Source organism: Nyctibius grandis, chromosome 13, assembly GCF_013368605.1.
Source record: "Nyctibius grandis isolate bNycGra1 chromosome 13, bNycGra1.pri, whole genome shotgun sequence".
Classification (NCBI taxonomy): Eukaryota; Metazoa; Chordata; class Aves; order Nyctibiiformes; family Nyctibiidae; genus Nyctibius; species Nyctibius grandis.
Genome location: NC_090670.1, coordinates 8,952,483 through 8,980,213, shown reverse-complemented (window position 1 = coordinate 8,980,213; position 27,731 = coordinate 8,952,483). Strand labels below are relative to the sequence as shown.

General features: G+C 38.2%; 1 protein-coding gene across 2 annotated transcripts; it reads left to right on the top strand.

Annotated features, from left to right (window-relative positions):
- The first annotated feature begins 253 nt into the window (after positions 1-253).
- Positions 254-27,679, top strand: WDR44 (WD repeat domain 44). 2 transcript variants are annotated; one of them, XM_068411844.1, is made up of 20 exons: positions 254-433; positions 7,653-7,686; positions 11,036-11,110; positions 11,593-12,220; positions 12,845-12,975; positions 13,070-13,162; positions 14,128-14,264; positions 15,290-15,373; positions 15,677-15,783; positions 16,797-16,948; positions 18,462-18,600; positions 18,687-18,751; positions 19,958-20,071; positions 20,905-21,027; positions 21,986-22,177; positions 22,346-22,447; positions 23,695-23,810; positions 25,253-25,380; positions 26,017-26,148; positions 26,592-27,679. In XM_068411844.1, exons 1-20 carry the CDS (start codon positions 357-359, stop codon positions 26,684-26,686), a joined length of 2,724 nt encoding a protein of 907 aa, XP_068267945.1. In that variant the 5' UTR covers positions 254-356; the 3' UTR covers positions 26,687-27,679. The 2 variants fall into 2 exon arrangements, with proteins under 2 accessions (XP_068267945.1, XP_068267946.1); XM_068411845.1 differs by lacking the exons at positions 23,695-23,810; positions 26,017-26,148; positions 26,592-27,679 and having other exon boundaries at positions 25,253-25,339.
- Positions 27,680-27,731: the final 52 nt, after the last annotated feature.

The window sequence follows — 27,731 nt, the reverse complement described above, 5'->3', positions numbered from 1 at the left end:
TCCCGGAGCGCGCTGGGGTGCCCGGCGCTGCACAGGGTACGCGGCACCGCCCCGGGTGCGCGGGACCCCACGGGGATTCACCTGCCGCTCCGCAAGGTGGCGCCGCAGCGGGGGCACGCGGTGAGGCCGCCCTGCGCCCGACGTCACGCGCCAGTGGAAGGCCCGGCCGCCTCCAGCCCCTCCCGCCCCTCGCCCCTGGCTCTTCCGCCCGGCAGGGGGCGGGGCCGCCGCCGCTCTCGCGAGAGCAGGGCGGACCCCGCCCGCCCGTCCTGCCCTGAGGTGGCGGCGGCCGCCCTGCGCTACGCTGCCGGCGGCTGGGCCCGGCCTGGCCCGGCTCGGCTCGACACGGCACCTTCATGGCCTCCGACAGCGACACCGAGGAATTCTACGATGCGCCCGAGGACGTTCACCTGGCGGGCGCCTCCCCCGCCCCGTGAGTCAGGCACGGCCGCCGCCCTGCCCTGCCATCCCTCAGCGCGGCCCTGAGGGGAGGCGGCCGCCCCCGACCGTCACGGCCGTTGGGGAGCTCCGCGGGGGAGGGACTGGGGGTCTGCCCCGAGCCCTGCGTCCCCCCCGCCTGAAGGCACAGGGCTCTGCGGCTGGGGAGCGGGGTGCTCGGCCGTCCTGGGCGCGGGCAGGCGGGGGGCGCTTGGCGGGGGGGCGGTTGAGCCCGTGGCAAGCCCAAAAGTCAGGAGGCTGCGAAGAAATCCAGCAGTTGTCGATGTACTTTCTAAGGCTTGTGGGGATGGCAGTAGCCATTATCTTGATGAGATCATATCTGCCTTCCTTGGTCTGGCGTTATGTAGTTTTTAGAAACGATGTGCGGAGGTGAATTCGGCACCAACAGAACTAATCCCTGAAATATGATAAAAGTAACAGATTTTCTAGGAACAAGAAGAGAGTGAGCTTCTTCAGCAACAGGCTAACGGTTGCTGCATGTAAAACAACTTCTAGTGTGCTCTGTCATTTGTTTTTAATGGTGTTGCTTTGATGCTTCTTGTATTTAGCCAGCGTATGGTTCTGTGTAGTGAAGCTTTAACAGCATTTTATAATGTAGATTCCTAGTGCTGTTACCTCAAAACTAACTGTGTCACTATATTGTTGATGTTAGCCAAATATGCTCCCTCTTTTTCAATTGTAAATATCTCTTTCTGGTTGTGTGCTAAACAGGTTGTGGTTTCTATCAGTTGTCTTTCATGTCGTCTGGACCAAACCTCTCCATTATTTGACCTTGCAGGATGAGGTTTCATGTAGCTTGTTCAAAGAGCAATAAGATATGGATTGTGGGATCCATCCATTTGAAGCTTTAATAATTGACTAAGGGCTTGATTTAATCTGTGTGTCAGTGGTCACTGGATGCCTAGAACAAAGGAAGGACTAGGTCTGTTCTCCTCACCCACACATCCTGTATCAAAGCTTTTCTGAACTTAGTTTTTTTACGTAGCCTGGTGAAAAGCACATCTTGGCATACAGTCCTGCAAGATGTGGTAAGCCAAATTAACAGCAGTTGTGCTGAAATGAGATTTTGCTCCAGCTGCTTACCTTGCTCTGGTACTAGTGATCATCAGACTCTTCTATGAGTTGCTTTAACTCGAAGTAATTGAAAACAGGGGCTTTGAGCAATCTGGGCTAGTGGAAAGGTTCCCCTGCCCATGGCAGGGGGATTGGAACTAGATGATCTTTACAGTCCCTTCCAACCCAAACCATTCCATGATTCTATGAAAACAGCTGAAAAATTGAATAGTTTTTGCTGTTTCTAGAAGTTAAAACAACTGGAACCAGGAAAAGGTGAAGGTGTGGTATTTGTGTGGCTAGAAGCCACAGGCAGGAAGGGGGAACCAGACCTTTTGGTAGAAGTGAGCCATTAAATCTGGCCAAGCTGCACATCCTACCTTTTATTTGATACAGATAATGCCATTTGTGCTGACTTTACAGGTTTCCCCCAGCTGTATCTAAGCAAAACTTAATAGTATGAAGTCACTCACTAGAAATTAAAATGAAAGATGCTTTTAATTTTTCTGTTGCTCTGCCATAACCTATAAGGATGCATCATTGACTCAAGTCAATAGAATTCTGTCAGCTTGAGTCAAGTAAGGAGGTGATCTCAGAGGGCTTAGTTTGCAATACGGATACTGATTCTGTAATTCAGCCTGCTATCAAATCTGTGTGAATATGGAGTGTATTTTCTGTAGATAAGCTTTGAGATTTCTTAAGAGCTAAATTCACATTTACATTGGACACTTCTCGGAAGCAAGCTTGTAGATTGTAGTTTTGAGACCTGTGCATGTGTAATGGTATTGAGTTGGAACCCACCAAAAAAAAAAAATCAAAACCTTCTTGCGGGAGGAAGGGCAACTGAAAACAAATGCATATTGCCCTCTGCAGTTTGAGGCACTTCCTTGTGCATTCAGTGTTCTGATGATCAGCAAAAACACTTGGGAATCCTTTTTGGCAGCATGTGCTATAGCCAGCTTTTAGCGAAGTGGTGTAGATATATTTGCCCTCATTAAAAATGTGGGGTTTGTAACTCACTCCCCCCTGCCCTGAGTGGGGAAGTTTAATAACTGCTGATAGAGAAATTCTGAAAGTGCTGACAGCTGTTTATGTAAAGTTGACGACTTCTTTGCTATTTGTTTTATTGTCTCATGTGATGTGGAAGAGTGCAATTTTCAAGTTGTAAGCTTCATTGGGATGTAAGTTCCCAATTCCTACTCTGAGTCAATAGGTACTGATGCTTAAGCCCCTCTTTCAAGAAAGCACCATATCTGCATCCTCAAGTATGTATATAACTGGTGCTCTTTAAGGATTAATTAGCAAAAATTACAGAACTTGTTACAAAATGTTTCTTTTAGATCATAATGGACTGAGATAGCTCTGCTGGGTTAATGACTTCCTTAAGGTGAAGTGTGTTTAAACCAGATGTTTGGAGACTATTGTATCCCCTCTGGCCAGGCCTGTATGCTTCATTTCTGCTGCAGATCTTGCCTTTTACGTGTAATTCTGCTTTTGACAGGATGTGTGGAGAGTGTCCATCTGTTGGACAGCTAGATCTCAAACAATGTCTGTTTCTATTTGCTTTTCTAGACCCTAGAAAAAAGATCTAGATGCCTTTGTGGACTGGTCGGTGAAGGCATCCATTTGTTGTGTAGCCAGAGGAGTGGAGAGGGAGAGGTAGTGTGACAGAAGATGCCCTTACTTAACCTCTGTCACTTGGCTTTCGAAAGACTATAACCACAGAAGAGATTTAGAAAAAGACCCTGAAATTGAAAGGCATGAACTATCCCATGAAGGAGGATGTCAGTTTTGAGAGAAGGAAAATACAAAGTAAGACACACTTGTTTGGATGCAGGCATGTGACAGACCCTCTTATATTTTATTTGTAAGAAAAGTGATACACCCGCTCTGAAATAAAAACCTGCCAAACCTAATAGTTTGAATGTCATATGCCTAACAGTAAGGGGCAAGTGTGCTCAAACAAAAGGCACTGGATTCAAGAGATGGTGTAGATAATGAGATACATCATCTGATACCTTCATTTGAATTCTTGAATTCTAACTTCAGTAGTCCTATCTTTTTGAAGTTGCTTTGATGCTTTCCCTGAAGAATCTAGTTTTCTTCTGTGTAGGCAGCTAGATAGTGTTACGTTGTACCCTGTTGACACACGGGCCATGCTTAGTACAGCTTTTTTATTGGTGTGTATTTTAGCCTCTGTGCAAAACTTATCTTGGCAGCAAGCAGATGGAGTGTGAAGCGTTAGTTATGTTGCTGTAGTGACTTGCAGCACTGCAGACAAGTTGCTGCGTTCTGAGTTAGCCGAAGTTCCCAAATGCTTTCCAAGGGCAGCCCGAACAGTGCACTGCAGTGATGAATCCTTGTGGTTTTGAAGGTGTGGACTGCCACAGAGTGCTACATCAAGAATAATTGTAGCTTCCAGGCCAGCCATAGGTTAGAGGGAGGAAAATATCATGTGCAGCTGCAAGCTGAAGGACAGCGGTAAATACAGTTAGTGGGCTGGCTGCTGAACCTGTATGTTCTGTGCAGTGTACTGCTGCTATACATGCATTTTACATGTCTTTTCATGTGCCTCTCAGCACACCTGCTTTGTAACAATGTACATCCTCCCAGGAAAGCAGGCACTGTGGTTCTGGGATTTAACCAAGGCCAGTCATTCACATCTTTTTTTTTTTTTTTTTTTTTATGTGCAAAATGTTTTGCTTTCTATCACAAAACTTAGCAACAATGTATTGAAAATGTGAAGCTTATTTTGAATAGGCTGAGCTACCTGATAGTGGGAATGGCAGCTTCCTATAGTCTGGTCACTATTAGGATGAATTTGACAGCTGAATAAATACAAAAAAAAAAAGTTCTTCAGGAGTTTATTTGACTTTCATGTTAATCAGGCATCTGGTTATGTTTGTGCAGGTGAAATGGGATTTTTCTTTGAATTCTGTTTAATCTTTCTAGATAACCTTGAACCCCTCCTTTGTTAAACTGGTGTTACAACACTTCTAACAAGTTTCTTACATTGTATTTGAAATGCAGTCTACAAGATCTATTGTTATAAATTTTAAAATCCCACTATTTACTAAACAATCATACTTGATGACAGAAGTTTTTGCCTTACATTTTCTGTGGCATATCTCAGTCTTGATACTCTGCCTGATAATTCTGTAAAGCTACAGACCTTTCAAAGCAAAATCAATATTTGATCATTGGATTTATCTTCATATAAATCTTTTCAGACACTTTTGCCACTATATATACTTTTTAAAAAGTGCAAGCATTTCAGATACTGCATCCATAAAACTAGTGGCCTTAAAGTAAAAATGGGGAGTGGAAAAGGCTGGTAACTTCGGGCGGCTGGGAAGGTGAGAGCATTCCACATTAACGTTCGACTACAAGAGACTTCAGATACCAAACTTATTCTGTGACTGACTTTGTCTTTATAAATATAATAGCATATAAGCAGCAACTAATCATGACTAAGAGCACAATGATGCTTATAAACACGTAGCTTAAATAATCTCAGGCAAGCCACTAAACTTATTTGGCTGTATTATGAACTGATCTGAAAGTGGTATTATTGCCAAACAGTTGTGGAAGCTTTGCAGTGTTTTAAAAGCGTGTAATTTCACGGGCAAAGCTTCACCTTTACATAAGACATGCATGTGTGCTATATCAAGCTCTCAGTGCTGTGTTATATTCTATACCTGCTCTCTCTGTAACCTTTATCACTTGAGCAGCTTTTTTCCAAGGTAAAGCATGAAAGTGGGAAATAACATCTGTTTTAGTTTGAGTGCAGATTTGCCACAAAACTAATTGGCTAAAGTCGTCTGAAAGGGTAGCAGTGTCTTTTGAACCTCATATTTTATGTTACCAGTGGAGGAATGATTTGCCTGTAACAGAAGTGACACGCAAATTGGTAGTGTCACAATAGAAAACTAAAGTATCTATTTGCAGTTGAGGAATTTGCATTTTATTTAGGTTGTAAAGTCTTAGCAGTGCCTTGTACGATAGGACCCTACACCTTGCTGAAGTCTAGGCATTAATGTTGTAATTATAAATATATTTAATTGTTAAAGTCACCTTGTGGATTTAATGAACTGACAAGCATTTCTGCTGCTATTTCTAAGGAAATCCAAGAGTTGGTAGTGTAACTGAAAATGTTTCAGTAACCAGAAATTCAACACAGACTATGGCCTTTCCCAGCAATGTGTTTTGGAAGACAAAATATGTTTGTTTTTTCAGGTTTAAATACTGATTTTGCTCTTTTTTGCTCACTGGGGTTAGCACCTTCTAGGTGGATCGTGCCTCGAAACAGTGTTATGGATATTGTACATCTTAAGTGTCAATATCTGGACAGAAGCATTTAGGTTTAAGGTGTTAAATGAGTTACAAATGGTGCAGTCTTTTGTCTATGTTTAGCCTGTACCCAGGGCTAAACAATAAACAGTTTTTCTATCACCCAGTGTCCCTTCCCCAAATGAGGAAGGGAATTGGGAAAAGGAGGGAGACTTGTGGGTTGAAGTTAACCAGATTTAATGAAATAAAGAAATCAATATAAATGACAACGCAAAAGAGACAAAATTATACTTATCTCTAGAGCACTGGCAAGTTGCTCCAGGAATTGCAATTATTGGAAATGAGGGAGGGAAGAAGAGAGGCAAGGAGGGCAGGAAGAGCCCCACCTCTTTCCCAGCAAGCCCTCCCTTTTAAAGTGAACTTGATGTCAATGCTATAGAACACACCTGCAGGCCAGCCTGGGTCAGCTGCCCTGGATTTAACTGCTAAGGGCCTTGATCACCATGGCTGGCCACAAACTGAAACCAAATCCCTATGAAACCAGGACATCTTTATATACCAATCCACTGCACTTTCTTGGTTACTTAACTTTGCTGTATAAATGTGATCTTTTCTTTTTGTGATGAAATGCTTTCAGACAGTAAAGAGAAGAAGTGAAATTCCTAAAAATGAAGTTGAAATAGTTCTCTTTTTCAGAGGGTATCGTCCCTTGAAACCATCATTTTGGAGACAGGAGGGGCAAATTAGACTGAGATCTCCATCTTTGTCTGTGTTGCTTGGTACAAGATGAAACTCAAAGTTGTCAAGTGTCATTGACCTTTGTAGCCAGCTGGGATGCTTGTACAATCCATGTTGTAGTTCATTTGGTAGTAAGCTTTCAAGGAAGTAATCTGTAATTTGGTCTCTGCTTGTGACTGACAAACTGACAGAATCATAGAACAGCCCAGTTTGAAAGGGACCTCAAAAGGTATCTGGTCCAGCCTTTTAACATCTTTATATATGAGTAAGATCCTGTAGTCAGAGTAAGCAGTGAAACTCAATATCTAAATATCTTCTAGAATTCTGAAAATCTTGTGGAAAATGTAGGTCCAGGATATAGTAGGAGTTGGCTGTTTGCTGATTGGATTGAGTGGTGACCTGAAGAGAAGTAATTATTTGAGACCATTCCCCTAAGATACCTTGTTCTTTCATGTAATTAGTGAAATGAGAGGTTATGTGTGAGTGGATGCCAATGCAAAATCACTGTTTCAGAGTATGTATTTTGGAAAGTAGTGCAAAACTAGTTTCCTCCTGTTATAATGTAAATACTTATATTTATTCCAAGTGTCATGTTTAGAAACAAGACCTTACATTTACTGGAGAAGCTGAAGGGCAGAATGGCTGTGATAGCGTTGACTCTACAGATCAGGGTTCAGGCACTTATTTGCAAGCTACTAGAGCATTTGTACTTCTGCTTTCTGAGAGTTTTGGTGTCTTTGATGTCCACCCTGTGCTCCCTGTACATGCTAATTTTAAATTCTCTGTAATGCGAAATGTTTTTAAATCTATACTTGGAATAGCACCCGCTTATTACAAAAGGGTGATATAAATACGATCTCTAGAAGATTCTGCCGAGAAACTTTCAGGGATTGTAGAAGCTGTGGATTTGTGCATTATAGACAATTGAGCACTTAACTCCATTTGGAGCCTTTTGTGTAAAGGAGTAGTGTCGTTATATTTGCTGGTCTAAAGTATCAAGTATACATTAACGGCAAAGGAAGACTGTATTATAGACTGTTTAATATGAAGCTTACTGTCCAGAGATTTTTTTTCTTGGAGCTCTACTTAAGTTTGTCTTCTCTTTCTAACAGGTCACCAACTAAAGTTGCATCCCATGTATTAAAGGTGAGTTTCTTCTTAAAATCAATCAAATGCTTGTTGATAAACATGATGTTGAACATTTATACATAAAGTAGATGTGCTACAGTAGCCCTAACATCTACACAGACAGGAAATTATAGGCTTTCCTTGTTGTAGGTAGCAATTGTTGTGCTTATGTCTCTTGAACTTCCAACCTTACTTTTATTTAGGGTATGTTAACATGTCTTGAAGCTAATTTTATTCTGAAATGTATATGTGCAATTTAGTTGAGCTCTACTTAATTACCAGACTACCCTCTTTCAAGTGATTTGTGAGTAGTAAGCAAGTCTCTGCAGCACTTGGTGTTTGGTTTTGATTTATATGAAATAGTTGACTTTGCTCTATTCTGTCTTCAATATAAGAAAAATCTTAGTGTTTGTACTTCAGAAGCCTCCCCTCTGGGTTATGTGAAGATAAAACACTATATTTAGCTTAATGAGACAGCATTGCCACTTCCCACGCAGGTAATTGGTATGCTGTATCTGTGCATAGTGACAGTGCAGCTGAATCTGGCACACATTAAGTAAAGTGAGGATTTGGAACCTTGTACAAATGACACTCATTTCCTGGTCTTAGAAGGGCCAAAGGTGATGCTGAGCCATGCTGTTATATAGAGTAAAGAAGGCTTGACATTTTGTCTGCAAAGTGTTGGGAAATCGTAGTGAAAATAGTGTTTCTGATTTGTCAGCAGCACTGTGCTCTGAATCAGTAATCTTTTTACAGTGATACCTTATCTGATGATGTCTTTTATGGAACAGAGACGTATCCCCTATTTTGTGTTCTATTTAATGTCCCTTTAATGATTAAGCATTTCATGCGTAAGCCTTTCAAGAAATGTTGCTCTATCATTCTGACTAAACTCAGTGCAATCAATGCACTTCAGAACTAACTTTAATGTCTTGTTGACTGAATTCCTAGCTATGAAGTTCTGTATGTTGATTGTAGGTTGTTTTTTTGTTTTGGTTTTTTTTTAAGTATATTCCTAAGTCACTTGTTCAAAGCTAAGCTTTTGAAGGTGGAAAAAGTACTTGCTGCTTTGCTTGGTACCATATCAGTTGAGTGAATGTGTGACTAATGGTATCGTTTGTCTTGGAATGTGTTAGAAATATTTTCTAAGTCCAAAGTTTAACAGGTGTGTGAGGTTATTGTCAATAAAATTAGAAATTAATATAATGGGCTTCTGTAGACACTGATTACATGTAAGTATTTAACTTGTCATATGTTTGAAGATAGATTTTAGTGATAAAGTAAAATAGAACTTGAATTTAGATTACAAAAACTTTGTGGAAGGAGGGAGAGGGAGTGGAGAGGGAGGAAGAATTTTTCTATAATTGCAGCTGTCTCTGCATGATATGCCATTTCTTGAGGTCAGAACTCTCAAAGATGGATGTCTACAAGAGTTGTGTGCTTTTTTCAAACATATTATAGTGTGTTAGTATGCTATAAAGATTCTGTTTGACTAGCTAAGTGTCTAAAAAAAGTCTAAGGAGAAATTCCTTAGATATCTGTACTAGACAGTCACTCTAAATCTTGTCAGGGTCCAAAAAATATGGGGAGGTCTTTTAAAAGACCTGTTTAATATGGAGATAGGTATCTCATGTATATCTAAAGCCATGTAAGTGGAATTAAATTAATAGCCTAAGAAAAATAGTTTATAATGCTAACAGCTAGTCTTTGGGGGCTTTAACATTGTGGGGAGACAGTTGAGGACTACTGACCTCACCAGAAAAGAGTTTCGTATCTGTAGACAGGAAGGAAGAGTAGAACAGCAGTTCTGTATCTCAACTCAGGGAATCAGTTGAGATGTGTGTGTTTGTTCTTAATGTTTTAAGCTCAGTAACTTAATTATTTGAGCCAATTGTGAGGAGTTTTTCTCTTTTGTGAGACAAATACAGGCTTTTATCTGCAGCTTTGGTCACCAAATAGACTGTGCAGGATGGCCAAACAGTGGAACAAGTTGCACAGAGACGATGTGCAGTCTCCATTGTTGGATGTAGTTAAAACCTGACTGGACCCATCTCTGAGCAACTTGTTCTAGTTAGCTCTGCTTTGAGGACTACAGGATCTCCACATGTCCCTTCCAACATCAAGGATTCTATCAGATTCCCCTTTAGATATTGCTAATATATATACTTGTAGGCGATGTCATCAGTAATTCATGTAGAACAGAAGGCATAGACCATATTAACTGAGGTTAAAGCACGCTTCTGGTTAAAACCGTGTCCTTCTATGGTATAAACTACTTGCTTTTCTGAACCTTAAGATTTTTCAGGAATTGGTGAATATGTTCATTCACAACTAGAATATTTTCACTTCTGTTTTAAGACTTTGTATAGAATATCCATACTTAATGTGCCCAAGGTGTAATCTAATTCTAATATTCGTAGGGCTGCCCATCTTAAGTATGATTTATTTATTTATTTATTTTTAAAATTAAATAAGACTTAAAACTATTACAAAGATTTACTACATTATTTTGGCACATGAGGCCACCTTTAGTGAATTGCTTTTATTAATTCTTTGTTTAGTAGGATATGCCAAAGTGTTGATGCTGTTTGCACATCTCAAAACTATACTTCTTAAACTGCAAGCTGACTTCACATCAGTAGTATAATACCCTGGTAGTGTTGATTATACATATATAAAAAAAAAAGTGTACTCAGCCTTGAAAATTTATGCAGTCTTTCATGCAAATGTTCTGAAAATGTTCTTGGTTTTTGTTTAAATCCAGTTATTTAATTTGTTCTGCTGCAGTTTATTTAGATTTTGGAAGGATGTGCATGAAGATGACTGATGGCAAAAATAGACAATGTGCAGTAGGAATAAATTGTAGAATGTAAGATTCCGTGTCAGAACCTCAAAGGCATATTTGTGATCACTTGATAGATCTGCCTGACTTAATCTTGAAATTTCTAAAAAAGTTTCTATTATATGTTGAGATAATCTAGTTCTTGCATCTTTTCTCGCTAGCTGATAAAGAAAAAAATATTTTAAAATGGATTTTCTTTGCTGCAGGTTATTAAGTGTGTATGTTTCTCTAAACTTCATGCTACCTTCAGTTTTATTTTAGTTGAAGTTGAAACCTCTTAAAGATAACTGCCTTTTTTGTATAATTTTGTGCAGGCTTTCTCTCTGTATGTGGTTGTGTGAAATACTCTTCATGTGTACTGTGCATTAATGTTTAAACATCTATCTGACAGCAGTAATATGTAAAAATGTAGCAAAATTCTTGTTCTTTATGCTATTTAATTTGTTGTAGCTATATTTTGTTAGTTCATCTTACTGAAGGACTTACTACCACCATCTTATGATATCTACCATCTTTTTTCCATAGGATACGGACAGCAATCTACACAAAGCTGGAAATGAAACCTTTGTGCAAGAAATTAAACAAGATGATTCAAAAGAGGTTAGTTAAATGTTGCTTTGCACTTCCAGCATCACACTAGAAATATTAAATAATTTAATAATCAGTCCTCAGCCTGAAATTAACATAGGTTAGAATTTGTCATTAGTAAGAGTGTCCATCTAAAGGGTAAATATGAAACTAAGTGTTCTAAAAACATATTTAGGATTCACCCGTGTTGAATTATTTGTGTGATTTACAGGATCATACAGTGCATGAGAACTCTGAAGAGTAAACAGCTCTTGTTTCCTGACTTTCTCTCAAAGTATATTAAAGAGGAATGGAAATGAGTCACTTTGTTTTATTTTTCAGTTATGCCAATTTCTGCACCGAGGTCTCCAGATTTTTTTAAACAAAATGTATTTTGTTTACAAAGCAACTCTTCAATGAAAGAGTTCTTGTGGGTGTTGTACAGACTGGCTGGTAAGTGTACCCTAGAAGTGCCTGCTATTTAACAGTAGAATGGTTTTGGTTTTGCTTTTTAGATTATTGACAGTATTATAGAAGAAAGCCAGAAGGCACAACTGGAGGATGATTCTTTAGCTTCTAGAGGAAAAGAACTGACTGTTCCAACTTCAGATGAAAATACTTGGATTTCTGGAGCAGGTATCATTAGTAGTATTCCAGAAGGATTAGTTGCTAAGATGTCATTGCAAGAAGACCCTAGAGAACCGGTGTATCAGAGTGTGTGTAAGGACACTGAATTGGAGTCAGGGAAGCTTTTGTTTACTTCTGAGCAACAGGAAACTCATAAACTAACAAAAGTAACAAATGCAACTGACCATAAAATGGATGAAACTGAAGCACAAGAAGAAACATCAAAAAATGAGGACATAACAGACAAGAACGAGGCAAATACTTCAGAACAAGTGGCTTCAGATTTATCTACCAAAGACCTTTCTACAGCAGAAGAAATGCCTCCAGCCAAACCACCAAGGCAGCTTACTGTAGAACCTGATATAGTTGCTAGCACAAAGAAGCCTGTCCCAGCACGACCACCACCTCCAACAAATGTTCCTCCTCCAAGACCACCACCACCTGCACGGCCAGCTCCACCACCCCGGAAGAAGAAGAGTGAACTGGATTTTGAAGTGCAAAAACCTGTTTTAGAAGGCAAGTATTCTATTTTAGATGGCTTTAGTTATCTATGTGGTTACTATTTTTGTGTTTTGAGTGAAGAATCATTCAATCTTGTGATTTGAGTTTAGTTGACATCTAAATGAGGAAAAAAAAATTCAACAATCTTAGCTTGTTACAGTGGAGAAATACCCTTTTGCATTTTGAATTGTTCCTTATTCATAGCCTTTCTTGTAAACTACCACTTCCTACCAAAATAGCTACTTCTGTAGCAAGGAGAAGTTGCCTTATCAATACAGAAACTAAAAAAAGTTACACACTTCAAACAAAATGTGTGCAATCTGTATTTGCATAGAAATACAAGTCAAAATGTAGACTGAAGTCTCATGAAAATGAGTAGTCCTGGGTTACTAGGGAAATTACTAAAAAAAAAAAAAATTGTTAATAAAACTTAAGAGGACTAGCTGTGAAATTGTGCCTGTGCCTCCACATATATATGAAATATATAATCAATAAGGCAGATTTGGTGACAGTTGATGTTTAAAAGAAGTGAAACTTGTCAGAAAGGGTGTTCAAGAGTATGATGTTAGGATTCTAACAACCTGTACACTGTCTATGGCAAGTGTTATGCTTTTCTTTCTAATATGAACCTCTTTTCAGTTTCTCGAGAGAACTTCACAGCTGGTAGTCTTTTAACTCCAAGCACAGTGACAGAAGGCATGCCCAAAGATTCTCAACCTTCTTTGGATTTGGCAAGTGCAACTAGCGGAGACAAAATAGTCACTGCACAGGTATCAGGAAACTATGTTTAGTTCAATAACTGTAACATTTTCTATCACTTTAGTGTTACACTAGAGATAACGTGTTCTGTCTGCAAAATTTCAGGAAAATGGGAAGGCAGCTGATGGCCAAACAACAAATGAAGTGCTTGGATCACAGAGACCCAGGTCTAGTTCTGGAAGAGAGCTCACGGATGAGGTATTAATGAATATGGTCTCTACATAGTACATTCTTGTGCTTGCTTTTCCAATCTGTCAAATGAATTGAAGTAGTAGCATGTCACTCTTTGCACTCTGAACCACTATATGTTGTGACCAGGGATGCAAACAGGAGTGATGACATGCTGGCTTTGTCCACCTAAGCACTTTGTGGTCCCTGAGTCACATGTAGTATTAGTGTTTGAAAGTGTGAGCTCTAATAGATCTGAAATGCTATGAGTCTGTGTTTGTAGCTATGCAAACATGTTGCAAGATTTCAATGTGAGGGAACACCAGCAAACTTGGCGTTTTGTCATGTATCTAAAAAGGGAAGGAGTCAGCAATAGGAGAATGCTTTTCCTAATATTAAGAAATACTTTCTTCAGTTAATAACTTCCATTAATCCTAATGATGTTATCGAGCTGCTGCCATTTTTTTATTTGCGTATATCTGTGTATAGCTTTTTTTTGCTGCTGCTAAACAGTTGTATGATCATGAACAGATCATGAGACGCTCCAAAAAAACCCTTTTCCTTTGTGTAGTACTCGTTAGGTCTAAATGCTTTTTTTCTGTAGGTAAAGGTTGTCTTTGACTAAATCTAAGCTACAGCTGTTAGAATATCTGAAAGGGGAAGACTTCAAAATCTTATAATTATATAATAAGCTTGATATTACCATGGAAGGTGTCAGGCAATGGCTGATGTCTGTACAGCTGCATTTCTGATTTATGAAGTTGAAGCTTGTGATGATATGTAATTGTTCATCTGTGTGTAGTGGTTGATAATGTTTGTGTTAACATGCTAAAGGCAATTTTAACTTAAACTTAGTCTTTGTAAAACAAATATATAGTGAGCTACAGAATTTCCCATTACGATAAATAATCTGTAAGATCAGATGATTTGTATTTTGCCCTAGGTTTTGGAGTCTAATCAAGTCATCTTGATTTCACATCTTATTTTTTCCGTAGGAAATTCTAGCAAGTGTAATGATAAAAAACCTTGATACAGGTGAAGAAATACCCCTGAGTTTGGCAGAAGAAAAGTTGCCAACAGGCATTAATCCCCTAACTTTGCATATCATGAGAAGAACTAAAGAATACGTCAGGTATGGATGATGATAGCTTTCAGCTCTTCCTAATACTGTTGCTCTCGTAGTTTTTGCGTGCATGGAGGCAGTTCTTGTGCAGGTAGAGAGAGTTCCAATCCATCTGTCTCTTGACTAATTTGAGTGCTAATTCCCAGTTCTCTATGCACTAGGCTCTTTATTGAATTCTTTTAAGTTAACTAAAAGTTGATGATATTGCTGGAACTTGACAGGCAAGTATCTCTGAAAATCCAGCTGAACTGTGGTTAGCACTTGATGTGTTAAATGTTGTCACTTCTATGCTGAATTAAACACAGTTTACGTTCAAGTACTCTTATGTTGTTCATGCTTCTACCTCCTGTAGCTTTTTCAGTGTTTAATTTAGCAGACTTCTGTGCTCATCACAGATCACCTCGAACTTTGAGGTTTTTCTGTCCTCAGCAGGGCTTTAGGCACTTTTAATGTTTAAAACTGAATTTGTTTGTAAACTTTGATAGAAAAATACAGCTTCTTAATGATCAGGAAATTGTGTCAGTCTAGATCTTTTTTTCAAAGATCTCTATTTATGTAAATTATATAGGAGACAATTTTAGGGTTTTTTGCATTGCTGTATTGTAATTTAAATCTCACTTCTGTAGAAATGTACTCTTCTGTGTATGAACTTCTGTTTCAGAATTAGCCAGTATTAATTTATTTGATCTATGGAAGCAAGGTATGAGAACAAGGTGGCATGTTACCAGTTCCTAGTAATGTAATGTATTTTTTCTGCTCTTAGCTTTCAAAGCATGACTGTAAGCTTAAAGTTTTGAGTTTATGGAAGGGAGTAATGTGTCTTTGGCATCTGGAGTGTGTATACAGTTTTAGTATCAAGATGCCTAAGAATGGAAAGATCTGTTTTATTACTTGATTAACACCACGTCCATGTATTTCCAATGTGTTATATGAAGGAATAAAGATGGATCCTAAAATGCAGATCCTACTTTACTAATGTTTCATTCACTTTAGATTAATTATGATTTTGTATTAATCACTTCTCTATTTCCTAGTAACGATGCAGCACAGTCTGATGATGAAGACAAAATGCAGACACAGCAAACCGATTCTGATGGAGGGAGGTTAAAACAAAAAACGTAAGATGCTGTTTCATGTCCCTACAAAGAAAAGGCAGGTTTTGTTTTTCTAAGCTGAAGCTCTCCTTCTGACTTCTGAACAAGCTACCTTTTAAGTACAAGTGATACCTGAATTTATGTAAGTCCATTGCTCTGCAGTTAAACTGAAGATTACATGACTGCTGGCAAATTAAATGCTTATTTTAAGAAGCAGTAATGGAAAGAGAGAAACATTGCATTTCAGATCAAAACTGTTGATTCATAATAGCAAAAAATGAGAATTTGCCAGTGTTATGTTTTGAAAAAGTGCCCTTGCTTTTTAAGGACCCAGCTGAAAAAGTTCCTTGGCAAATCTGTAAAGCGAGCAAAGCACCTTGCTGAAGAATACGGCGAACGTGCTGTAAATAAAGTTAAGAGTGTTCGAGACGAAGGTCAGTGACACTGACTGGTTTTTATGTTTGTTTTTAGTAGGATAGTCTGTTTATCCTTGGGCTTCTAGGAATCAAAGCTGTCTGAGGGACTTATACTGGTGTATACTACTACTGTACAGTATACCGTACAGTTGATGTGGCTTTTTAGAGTTAAAGCTTGTAGCTTGGTAGGCATTCTGAGACTAGCGGGTTACAAGGATGAATTCTTGTAAAGTAGTACTTGAGAGACCTTTTCAGCTAAACCAGTTGAATACACTGATTTTTGTTGTGCTGTTAGAAAGCTGTCTGGATATCAAAATGTAAATCTTTTTGGAAAGTTATTCCAGCAAAGGTAGAAGTGGGGGTTGTCTTCATTACTTGAATAAAATCAGATTGTTTTTTGATAACCAGTGCTACCATTAGAATTCTCATAGAGCTTCAGCTCCTGTTAGAAGGTTTCTCAGCTACAACTGAAATTTCCCCTTCTTGTGTCATCAGTGTTTCTTTCAGACAGAGTTCTAGTACTGCAGTAAGCCGATCTAACTACAGTCTGAGATAAGTGCCATAGAACTGCTGTGCACTTTAGCATCTTATGTTGCCACTGGCTGTTTGCCCCAGCTCTTTTGCAATTCTTATGCTTCGTGGGCAAATCACCAGGTCGTTTCAGCGTACTCAGTCAAAAGAAACCAATACAATGAAATGGATAATTTTCAGCACACATTAAACTGACAGAAGTCACTTAGGGCAGGATCCGCTGAATGCAAGACCCAGTGCAAAGAAAGGGTCAGAACAAAAATGGATAGCAGTTCTTATTTTGAGTGTTCAGTGTTTGGATTCACTGCAACCTAAAATTAGTGTAGATGTATTTTTAGACCTTGATGCACCAGTATTCTTGTATTGCTTTAAGATCTTAATATTGCCTATAAAAATTTGCTAATTCAAGACTAATCTGCTACCAAAAAATATTGGCAAATGCTTACTAGTAGATTAAATGCATGCTGCAATATGTACTGCTGACTTTGTGTTCCTCTTAGTCTTCCATACAGATCAAGACGATCCCTCTTCCAGTGATGATGAAGGGATGCCATATACGAGACCAGTTAAGTTCAAAGCAGCACATGGCTTCAAGGGACCTTATGATTTTGAACAAATTAAAGTTGTTCAGGATCTCAGTGGAGAGCATATGGTAGGTCTCTCAAATTTCATATGTGGTGTTGCTGAATCTGTTCAGCCTGAGTTTCAACTTTTAGTTTTCGTCTGCTTGGTGACCTCTGGAAATTACTGTCGGGGTTATTCTTCTTGAAGAGCAGTTTCATTCTGGAAAATAACATTCTGGCAAGAAATGAAAATTTGGCTGGTTTGATCAGATCTTTAGAGGAATTTAAAAAAAAAAAGTCAGTAGATACTCAGGCTTCAGGGATTCTCAAGAGCTTTGCCTTGAAAGAGTTTTGGTATCGAGTGGTACTTGGTTTCTTGGTTCATGCAATTACAAATTTGGGCTGAAATTGGCTATGTTCCACTACCAGAATTGAGCACAGAGCAGCAGAGTTGACCTACTCAGGAAATAAACCAGTCTGCCTGTTAGAGATACGAACACAAGTATTGAACAGAAAAGTATTGAACAGAACAGATAGGTTCTGGTGGCAAAAGTGGGTAGAGATTAATGGTGTATGTGGATCAGAATGATAAGGAGAGGAGAGACCAGGATATGATATTTGCAGAGATGCCTGTAGAGAACGAGGCAGAAAAACTACCTATTCATCACTGTTGGAAGTGTGCATGCTCCCCTGCAGAGTCTGAAATACATTCTAGTATTCCTGACTTCCCAGATTCTTCTCCTGACAGCAACTGTCTGACAACAATTGACACAGTCCCCCATCTTTAAGTTTTAGGCTAAGGATATAGACCTACAGCAATCATTTTGGTGACTGGAGAGTTCAAGCTTGTCATCCACAACTAAAGTTTCCAGTCCTACTGGTAATCTGTCTGCATTAGTTTCCATCATGCCAGTATTTGACTTCTTAAAACCTAGGAAATTCCCCAAAAGCATCCTAAAAGAGTGCTAGGTTGGTGGAGTCAAATGCCTAATATAGCTGTTCATTAAATAACAGGAGGAAATGGAATATTGCTTGTGTGGTGCTGTGTTTTATTGACTACTGACCCTTTGGACTTTGCAGTGGAGAAATATTTGTTAAATTCAGAATTGGCATGAGGATTTTGCAAAGCCTGTGAAGACAATTCTATGTAGTACTCAGTTGCCAGAATTGATATAACCAAGCACAATTTGTATTAAAAAAAAAAAAAAAAGTGTTAGCACAGCTTGTGCTAACTTAAAGTGCAACTACAAATACTTGCCAGTTTTACAAATCAAATAGCAGGTTATAAGTCACTCGGAGCCCTGGCTTGCTGACTGTTACTAACCGTACCAATTTTATGTAGAATGCTGTGGTAGCACTGAGCTCCCTTAACTCCTCCCCTACAGTGATCTTCCTTGTGGGCTGTTTCTTTCAAACTGTTTTTGCAAGTGTGTTGCACAATCCACCAGTCTTAACAGTTACTTTTCAGTGTTTTGATCTACAGTTTATTTTGCTTGTGGTATCTTGTATATGTCCTAAATCCTGTCAGTTTATGTTGTGGAAAGACTTTTTGGTATGGAAAAAGGCACCTTATGTAACTTAAAGATCTTTTTGTTTTGACAGGGTGCTGTTTGGACAATGAAATTCTCTCACTGCGGTCGATTACTTGCATCTGCAGGACAGGACAACGTAGTAAGAATATGGGTTTTAAAGAATGCTTTTGACTATTTCAATAACATGCGAATGAAGTACAACACAGAAGGTATCTTTCAGTGCATCACTAGAGCTCTAAAACTCTAGTTATTTGGGAACTTAGAGTTGACCATGGTGTTTCTGCCTGTGTTCTAGGCCGTGTCTCTCCCTCCCCATCTCAAGAGAGTCTGAATTCTTCAAAGTCTGATACTGATGCAGGGGTATGTACACTAGGTATTGGGAGGGGAAGAGGTGGAGGAGTCTCTTTGTTCTGTAATGCCTGATCTTCATTGTCACTTTATGCAAACACACATTAAAGAGTTCTTGGCCTGTGTCTTTGAGGCATAGACAAACTGTCTCATCAATAGATACCTTCAGTCGAATACTGTTATCCCATGTGTATGGGGTGCAAGCAAGAAAGTACAATACTAAACTTAATGCATTACAAAATCTGCATAACTTCGCTGTGGCCTTCTGCCAGAGTAGATTTCTGAGTGAAATGCTAAAGGGGAAAAAACCTACATTGTTGCATTTCCTTAGTGTTTTGCCTTGGAGCATTACTTACAGTTAACATCTGACTTGATGTGTTTTCTGAGGAAGGCCAAACTCAACAGGATACTCAGAAGCATAATAAAACCTGATGTTTTTAATTTTTTTGCATCTATGTAGAATAAAGTGGAACATGACTCTCACTTGGTAGTGTTTTCACATACTTTAGTAAACTTGCCATTAAAATGAATGTATTTAAGTGGTGGGGCTTTTTTCTATTTTTGGTTTCCAGTAGTGTAAGAAACAGATGACAAAATGAGGGTTTAAGCAAAGATTTTAGCAGTAGCATTATTTAATGTGCACTGTTTGGGGGGGTGGTGGGAGTGGGCCGGAGTCTTTCCTTACCTTAGGTAAATGAATAGGCTTGCTTAGCCAAACACACCAGGAATGTCGTTTTGAGCGGTTTTTTTTGCTGGAGAGCTTTTGTATAGGAACTTCTAGGGTTTTTTATTTTGCACCCGTTTATTCTGAAAGCATCTCTTATTAGGAAGTTGTCATTTTGATATGCACTAGAAACATGGAATCTTAGTTCACAGTTTATATTTTAAATTGGAATGCAGTTTTCAAGATTGATATACTTTGTTCCAAAAGCTTATCTTCAGATGTTTGCTTAAATTGCTGTCAAGCTTATCCCATTGAATAAAGGGTGTATGGATAGAAAATGTGGAGCTTCTTAATTTTGGAATTTCAAGATGATGTTTCACAGCCCATTGTACTTGAAATTTACTTTGTTTATTACTGCAGTGTTGTTTGTTTTAAAGTCATAAGAGTTGTTCTTCAAATGGTTATTGGCCTTGTGCTGTTTGTAAGCAATAATTGCTTTATTGTTAATTTTTCCAGCTAACATTTTGTACTGTTTCTGTACACTTCTCTGATAGATCTGCAGTGGAGTTGATGAAGACCCAGATGATAAAAATGCCCCATTTCGTCAACGACCGTTTTGCAAATACAAAGGGCATACAGCAGATCTTCTTGATCTTTCCTGGTCTAAAGTAAGGCACCTTAATACAGACTACACAGTTCTTTTGTGTTTTTGTTTTTTTCTTTTGTCAATTGCCATTGGAACCATACATGTAAACAATATGAAACAGTCATTGAAGTGAAGAGAAAAGATTTGTAGAGACAACATGTATTCCAACTGAAATAGTTGGGATAAAATGAAGAAAATTCTTGGGCTTCTCTAATTAAAAGTTGTCTTAAATTTTAAAAATCAAGCTAGTAACAATTGCAATTGTGTATTCAATAGTGAAGTTAAATTGTTTAGAGTGAGAGGAATTTCCATTGAGCTGTGTGATTTCTGATTTATGGTGTTTGCGCTTTTCATGTCTTCAATATGCTTCATTGGTTTTATGCAGTGCACAGATTATAAAATTGCTGAATATATACATATATCTTAAAATTAGAGCATTACCTTGTACTTAACTTCCAAAATGTTTCACATAAAGCTTATTCAGTTAATTCTCCACATTGGAATACAGTTGTAATTTTAAGAACACAGTCTGGCTGAAGGATCTTAGGCAGGAGAGACTCTTACCCTTTCTCTGAAGCCTGTTGTGCTGTTTCTTCTCTGAATACTCTACTTTCCAAATATTCATTTCCATTGAGATTCTTCCAGAAAACTTTCTGTGACTGAGCATCAGTGTACTGGGCTTAAGGAAAGCACCAACCAGTACTGATAATTTGGATAAAACATTTTATATGGAAGGATAAAATGTTGAATTTCATGGCAACAGAAAAATTGGTAAGACTTTACCAATCAGATTGCTTCTGTATTTTCTGTTACTTTTGCATCTATTAGTAACCATGGAATTTTCTTGTTTCACAGAATTACTTCTTGCTTTCTTCTTCTATGGACAAGACTGTCAGATTATGGCATATATCAAGAAGAGAATGTCTTTGCTGTTTCCAGCATATAGACTTTGTCACTGCTATAGCATTCCATCCAAGGGTAAGTGTAATTGTTCTCTTTCTTCTAGAGAGGCAGAATTTGAAATTACGAGAGTCCTACCCCTTTATTTTCAATTAAAAAAAGAAATAATTGAATAACAGAGTTTGTGCACGTCAGCAATATCCCTATTGGATAATATTGTGGAACTTGAAGTGTTCATCTTCGTTAAACTTCACCAGGAGTGTCCATGTGGTTTAACCATTTGTAAGCATGATGTGGAAAGTGAATTGTCTATTGGCTATAACATCACAGCTGGTATAGTTTTGAGTAACTTTTGGTGAAAAGTCAGAATTTCCGATGAGGGATGTTGTGATTAAATATTAGTGGAAAAAATCATAATGAAATAGAACAGATTGTCCAGAGACCACAGAATCCCTAGGCATGTTTAAAACTTGACAGGACGCAACCCTCTACAGCCTGATCAAACTTTTGAGGCTGTCCTTGCTATGAGCAGTGAAGGTGGAACAGAGACTTCCAGAGACCCCTTCCAACCTATCTTACTTGATGATTTTAAAAAAATACTGTAATAAAGCTTACTAATATTAATAAAACTCAAGTAGAGGAAAAGTGTTTTTCAGTGTTCCCTGAACATACATAACTGGTAGATGTTTCGGGAACTCTGAAAGGAGCTTTCAACCCCTGATAAAATTAGGGTTTTTTTCTAACTTACGTTGAGAGGGTAAAAAGTAACTGTGGTAACAGCGAACAATTTTCTAACTTGAGATGTACATGCTGCATGTGTGTAATCTTGTCAAAAGTCTGTAAGAAATTGAACTCCATTTACCAGTAATTTTAACATTGTCTTTTCAGCTTTTGTAAACATTATAATCAACTCATCTGAGAGCTCTTATTTGGGAGGTTCTGGAGAGAAGCTGTTTGAAAATGGGGCAGGAAGGTTTTAAGCAAATCAGGGTATACTCATAGCACAAGCGGAGATTAATGTAGTTTGTCCTCTCAGGATGACAGGTACTTCTTAAGTGGTTCATTGGATGGGAAACTCAGACTCTGGAACATTCCTGACAAAAAAGTGGCATTATGGAATGAAGTAGATGGGCAGACAAAATTGATTACAGCTGCCAACTTCTGCCAGAATGGCAAATACGCAGTGATAGGCACATACGATGGAAGATGCATCTTCTATGACACAGAGGTAAAAAGTTTTTGAAACTGGTTTTTTTTTTTCATGTTAAATAACAAACAGTTTCAAAAGTTGTGCTTATTTAAATATCAAGAAACAAACAATTAGAACTTGAAGCAAAATAGTTTAAAGTTTTTACACAATTATTTCGAATCAGGATATATTTCAATATCTTTTCAGCACTTGAAGTACCATACTCAAATACATGTGCGTTCTACCAGAGGTCGAAATAGAGTTGGGAGAAAAATTACTGGCATTGAACCCTTACCTGGAGAAAATAAGGTACTGTCTTTCAGTGCAACTTTGGCTCAGTAGTGGAGTCCGGTATTTATATCTAATGCTTAACAAGTTTGTGCTAAGTCTTGTTTGTAGTCACTGACTTAAATCAGAAATCTTTTAACACTACTAAAATGAATGCTAGTTTTTGCTGATTGAGACTGATACAATACTAAATAGTGGTAAAATAGACTTTTTTTTAAAAAATTATGTTATGCTCTGATTACTGTAAAGGTGAGAAAATGCTTACAGATGACTTTCAGTGAAAATGTCTTTGGCATAACTAGCCTCTCTCGAATTTAATACTCATTTGGAAATGTGCTTCATACAGAAGCTGAAAAAAACGCTGAAAGCTCAGAAGCTGTTATCCAAACAATTGTGCTCTGTTCTTCAGAATCAGTCCTTTTGTTTAGCTTCAATCTAAACCGAAGTCTTACGTTGAAAGGGTCAAATTCTCATCAGGCAAAGAACATGCTGTTGAATATTAAAGTCATAATCTAAAGCTGGAGAGTTTCTCCTTGTATATAAAGTTTCAGGGGTGATGTTGGGTCAACAGCTGGCTCTATTAGAGTAGCAGTTCAGCAGTGGTTATCACCTGTATTGTATTCTTATCAATGACACAGAAATTACTTAATTCCAAAGGCATGGAGAAGATTCAGAAATCAATAGTGCTTTTGGGTTTACATCAAATGCTGTGCGTTGGCACGTTAGATGATGTAATGAAACACAGTTCAGCATGAACTCTTTTGAAAGTAAGTAGGAAGTTCTGTAATCTGATGGTAATGGTGTTCCAAGAGTTGTCACAACTTTGTTGCATAAATGATTAGATAAGTAGGGGTCAGTATTTGTCTGTTGCTCTGCTATACACTTTTGCTAGCATCATCTTGAGACTTATTGCTAACCTGCAGTCTGCTCCACTTCTAAGGTACCATAAAAGGGCTAATCAGCTGAATGCCCTTATGCATTTTGGTGACAGTTTCATAGACTTCACTAGCTGTAAAGAGCAGCTGTTCTGGTTCAGACTATTTAGGATGATCTTGACAGTGAAGTTGTCTTCCATCCATTGACAGAAGATGAGAGAGAAAAATGTCATTGTCCTAAAACTTGTTCTGCTTCTTTGGACCTATTATTTGTCTATGTCACTTTTTTTTATCAAAAGAACTGGGAATTCTGACTGTTGGAATGAACTGTGTTGCTCCTCCTTGGGTGTGCTAATGGTTGCCACTTCTAAATTTTATTTATTTATTTTCTAGATACTAGTGACATCAAATGATTCCAGAATCAGATTATATGACTTAAGAGATCTGTCTTTATCTATGAAATACAAAGGTTATGTCAACAGCAGCAGCCAAATCAAAGCCAGCTTTAGGTAAGAAAGTATTATAGCAATGGAGTTGTTGGATTTGGGAAATGCTGTGGCTGAAGTACAGAGGATTTCTTTTAAATAGTCTGTTTACCATGGTATGCAGCTGAGCCCCTGAAGTGTCACTTGGCTCGGAATACAAAGGTAACTAAAGGCTCTGGTCAAGAATGACAAAGCTGCCTATGAGCAGGGAGCTTCTGTGGATGAGTGAATCCTTTCATATTGACAGTACGATGCATGTCCATTACTATTGCTGTAAATACAGGAACTGTGATAGAACTGGTGGAGCTGGGACACCGCATCTTTCCTCTTCTCCATGATAAATAGGTTTTATTTCCTTAATTTTGTCAGGTATTGTTGCAGATGTGTTGGTCACCCAACTGTTGCCCAAGGCTGTTGGTCACTGCCTGTGTATCATCACTGTCAGGAAACAGCCTGTAAATCTGAGTTGGAATTCTTTTTTCTTCTTTCTCTGTGCTGGCCTAAGATGCCTTTCTGAGTTTGAGTATATTATTGTGACTGTCATGGAAATACTGGGTTTTAAGGTAGTAAAAGAGAGAGAGTAGAGGGAGAAGAATATTTGTTCTATTCCCTCTTTGAGTCTTGCGGAAGCCAAAGGGGAAAAACGCTTCAGTATCTGTTTAACCTGGATGTTTGAGCAGAGGAGGGCAGCAGTGCTTAAGGAATAATGCCAAGTTTAGTCTTGATTGTTAGCTGTTGGCCTTTGAAAGCACCTTTAAGGCTGACCCAGTATTTGACAGATTGGCTGACATTGGAAGGGACCTCTGGAGGTCATCTTGTCCAGCCCCCCTGCTCAAGATTAATTTCCAAAATTAAGTCATCTCTACTTACAGGGCTGTAGCATAGTTAGCGTAAGAATTTAGATATGTGGCATATTCATGCAGTAGGTAAATTAAAAGTAAATACTTGAGTTGGGTTTGCAGGTACTGTTCTGTGTCTGGCAGTGTGCATTATACAGTCATCTGGTTACAGTCTTGCTGAATGCCTTTCATCTTCCACCTGTGTGGATTTTTTTTTTGCCTATGATTGTATTGTAAACAATTCGTGTTACACAGTCTTGGGTGTTCACACATGTTCCAGACTCAAACAGAAGCAAATTGCACTTAAAGATTATGCCATTTTCTTGTTGCTGAGTATAGCTGTTAGACTAACGCTCTTCCGTGTCAGAAGCTGCAGGAGAACAGCTTCTGTGTGCTATTCATGAGAACTATTTTTTCTTCCAGAGGGAGAGCATCAGGAAACTTGCATGCATTCATTTAAGGATGAACATTATTTTTTTTGAGCTGCAGTCACTGAAATAAAGGATCAGTTTGGATTGTGAACTCAGCCTGATTGCACTTGTAAAGCTGCAAGTCATCTGGAGAGCTATTGTAATGGTTGGTTGAACAGCTAAGAGAAGTAATGTTTTTTCTTCTTTCAATCTTTAGCCATGACTTTACCTACATTGTAAGTGGTTCAGAAGATAAATATGTTTATATTTGGAGTACATACCATGACTTGAGCAAGTTTACATCTGTAAGAAGAGACCGTAATGACTTCTGGGAAGGCATTAAAGGTAAAAATCAACTTTTGATCTTTTGTTTCATTGAAGCTCATATGATTTAAAAAATTAAATGTTTTTATCTTCTAGTTTTTATTTGCTCAGCAGTGTATTCATTTAGTTTGAACAAATTATTAGTGAGATGCATTGTTATTGGTGGATTTTCAATAAGTAGACTGTCAGAAAACCTTGTCCACAGGAAACTCTCTACAGATGCATGATTGGGAAGGCAAGAGACAGAGTAGCTAAGAGGTTGTCCAGCTTCAGTAAGAGATTCTGAATGAATGTCACTGGCAGGACTTGATGGTGTAAGTGTAGTGATCAAAATAACTATCAATCCTTAGATCCTTTATGGAAAAGTGACTTTGAAACAAATGCAAGCTTTTTTTTTCTCTCATGGAAGGATTAAAAAAAGAAGAGCAACTCTCTTATCTCCTCCACATACACACAGTTTTTGGGAAATGTGGGGCCATGTATATATCAAATGTGTTTTGGAGCTCTTGCCAGTTAGTTTTGGTCACTTACGGAACTTCTGAGATCCCTAAGCTTATAAAACAATGACAATTTCCCCTTGAATGATGAGCTTACTTGGTGCCACTAGTACTGTGATTCTTGGATATTTACTAAAATTTATGCCTGTTATTCTTGTAGCACACAATGCTGTGGTCACATCTGCGATTTTTGCTCCCAATCCTGGTTTGATGGTGTCACTGGAAACTTCTGAAAAGCAAGAAGCTGAGAGTAAGGGAGAAGATTCTGAAACATCAGATACCATACCCTCTGGTAGGTGTTTAAGATGACCTCTGCTTGATACCATGGTATAAGGAGGAAAAGATTATGAAGAATACTTTCAATTTGGGAGGGGGGTTTCTTGAGAAGAAAAGCCCTTGCAGGGGCATCGATATATATTCCTACCTTAGCAGTTGAACATTTTTGCAGCTGTTGCGTTCTTAAAACCATAGAGAATGTGAAGTGAGGGACATCACTGTTGTCTTGTGTACTTTAGGATTATTCTTCCTACACTTGAGCTGTTAGGAGGTAGAGCTGTACCAACATATAATGGTCCCTTTCCTAGAAATGCAGATGTTTCTTGAAGTATTGGCTAGATAACAGGAATGTGATAGAGGAAGAAGGGTGTCACAGTGATAGGTTATCTTTTAATGAGAGCTTGGTTTTTATATATATTTTTTTAATGAACTAACAGTTTATTCTCTTTCCTTATTAAGGAGCTTTGAAGACAGATCACACAGAAGTGCTTTTATCGGCTGACTTTACTGGAGCAATCAAAGTCTTCATTAACAAAAAGAAATATGTATCTTAGTTGTTTTGCAACTGACAGTGTAAAGCTATGGTACTGTGGGATTAAAATTCCGTAAATAATGCGGGCAAAAGCAAAGTATCTAATATAATAATGTTACAGGCTGATATATTTTTAAATCTTTATTTTAAGACTACTCAAATATTGGATCCTTGGAAAGTAGTGTCTACCTGTTAACACCTGGGCTTGTAAAATAGAAAGGAATGTGTAAGAATAATCCTGCCAAACATTAGACTCTAAACTTTCTAAGAACAGTTGTTTTGCAACATAATTGTGAACCTGCACAGGTTTCTGCACGAAAATGTATTCACACATGTGTGTGCCTTTTGGTTACATGCACTAATTTGAACATACATCAAAAGGATTTTAGTGGTGCTTGTGGCCACTAGATGTTAGGAATGGGGATGGCAAGGGATGGTTGGAGGAATGACTGAAAACATGCTGAATGATCTGTTCTGGTCTTTGCACAAAATTCCATTTGAGAAAGATCTTCAATTTGTAGTAGCTATTGTTCAGAATTTTAAGTTATGCGAGTTTTTGATGGGTCAGCAACCACGTGTAAATGTTTTTATAAATTTCTCAACTTCAGGACGTGAAAATTTTTTTGTTGTCTTTTAATTGTTGTGGACTTTAGATTCCTTTCTTTATATATATTTTTTGCACACTGGAGCACAATACTTGTGTAAAGAATTCTCTCATTCCTTGTTCATGGGCACCAGGATATATTCACCTTCCAGATAAAACTAAGCTGCATTAGAAAGTTCTTGTATTTTACAACTATGTAAAATAAACTGTTTACATTTTTTAAGCATTGTAGCTTAAAGTTTTAAGTTCTTCTCGTTTGTTTAGTGCCACTGACTTTTGAAAATCTTTGTAGATATTCATATAAAACACCTATGAAGTAACATTCTGGGCATCATAACCTGTGAAATGTTATTGATGGTCAAGTGTTTCAGAGAACAGATGTATCATTAAATTTGGTCACACACTTGGAAATTGTTGCTTCTTTTCCATTTTGATTCATAAATTTGCCTTCTGTCTAAGTAGT

What these genes read in the sequence shown, in the direction of transcription:
- WDR44 (XM_068411844.1), top strand. Translation starts at nt 357, where the DNA reads ATGGCCTCCGACAGCGACACCGAGGAATTCTACGATGCGCCCGAGGAC. An exon ending in AACAAGATGATTCAAAAGAG is followed by an intron (nt 11,111 to 11,592) that starts GTTAGTTAAATG and finishes TTTGCTTTTTAG; the next exon opens with ATTATTGACAGTATTATAGA. An exon ending in CTATAGCATTCCATCCAAGG is followed by an intron (nt 21,028 to 21,985) that starts GTAAGTGTAATT and finishes TTGTCCTCTCAG; the next exon opens with GATGACAGGTACTTCTTAAG.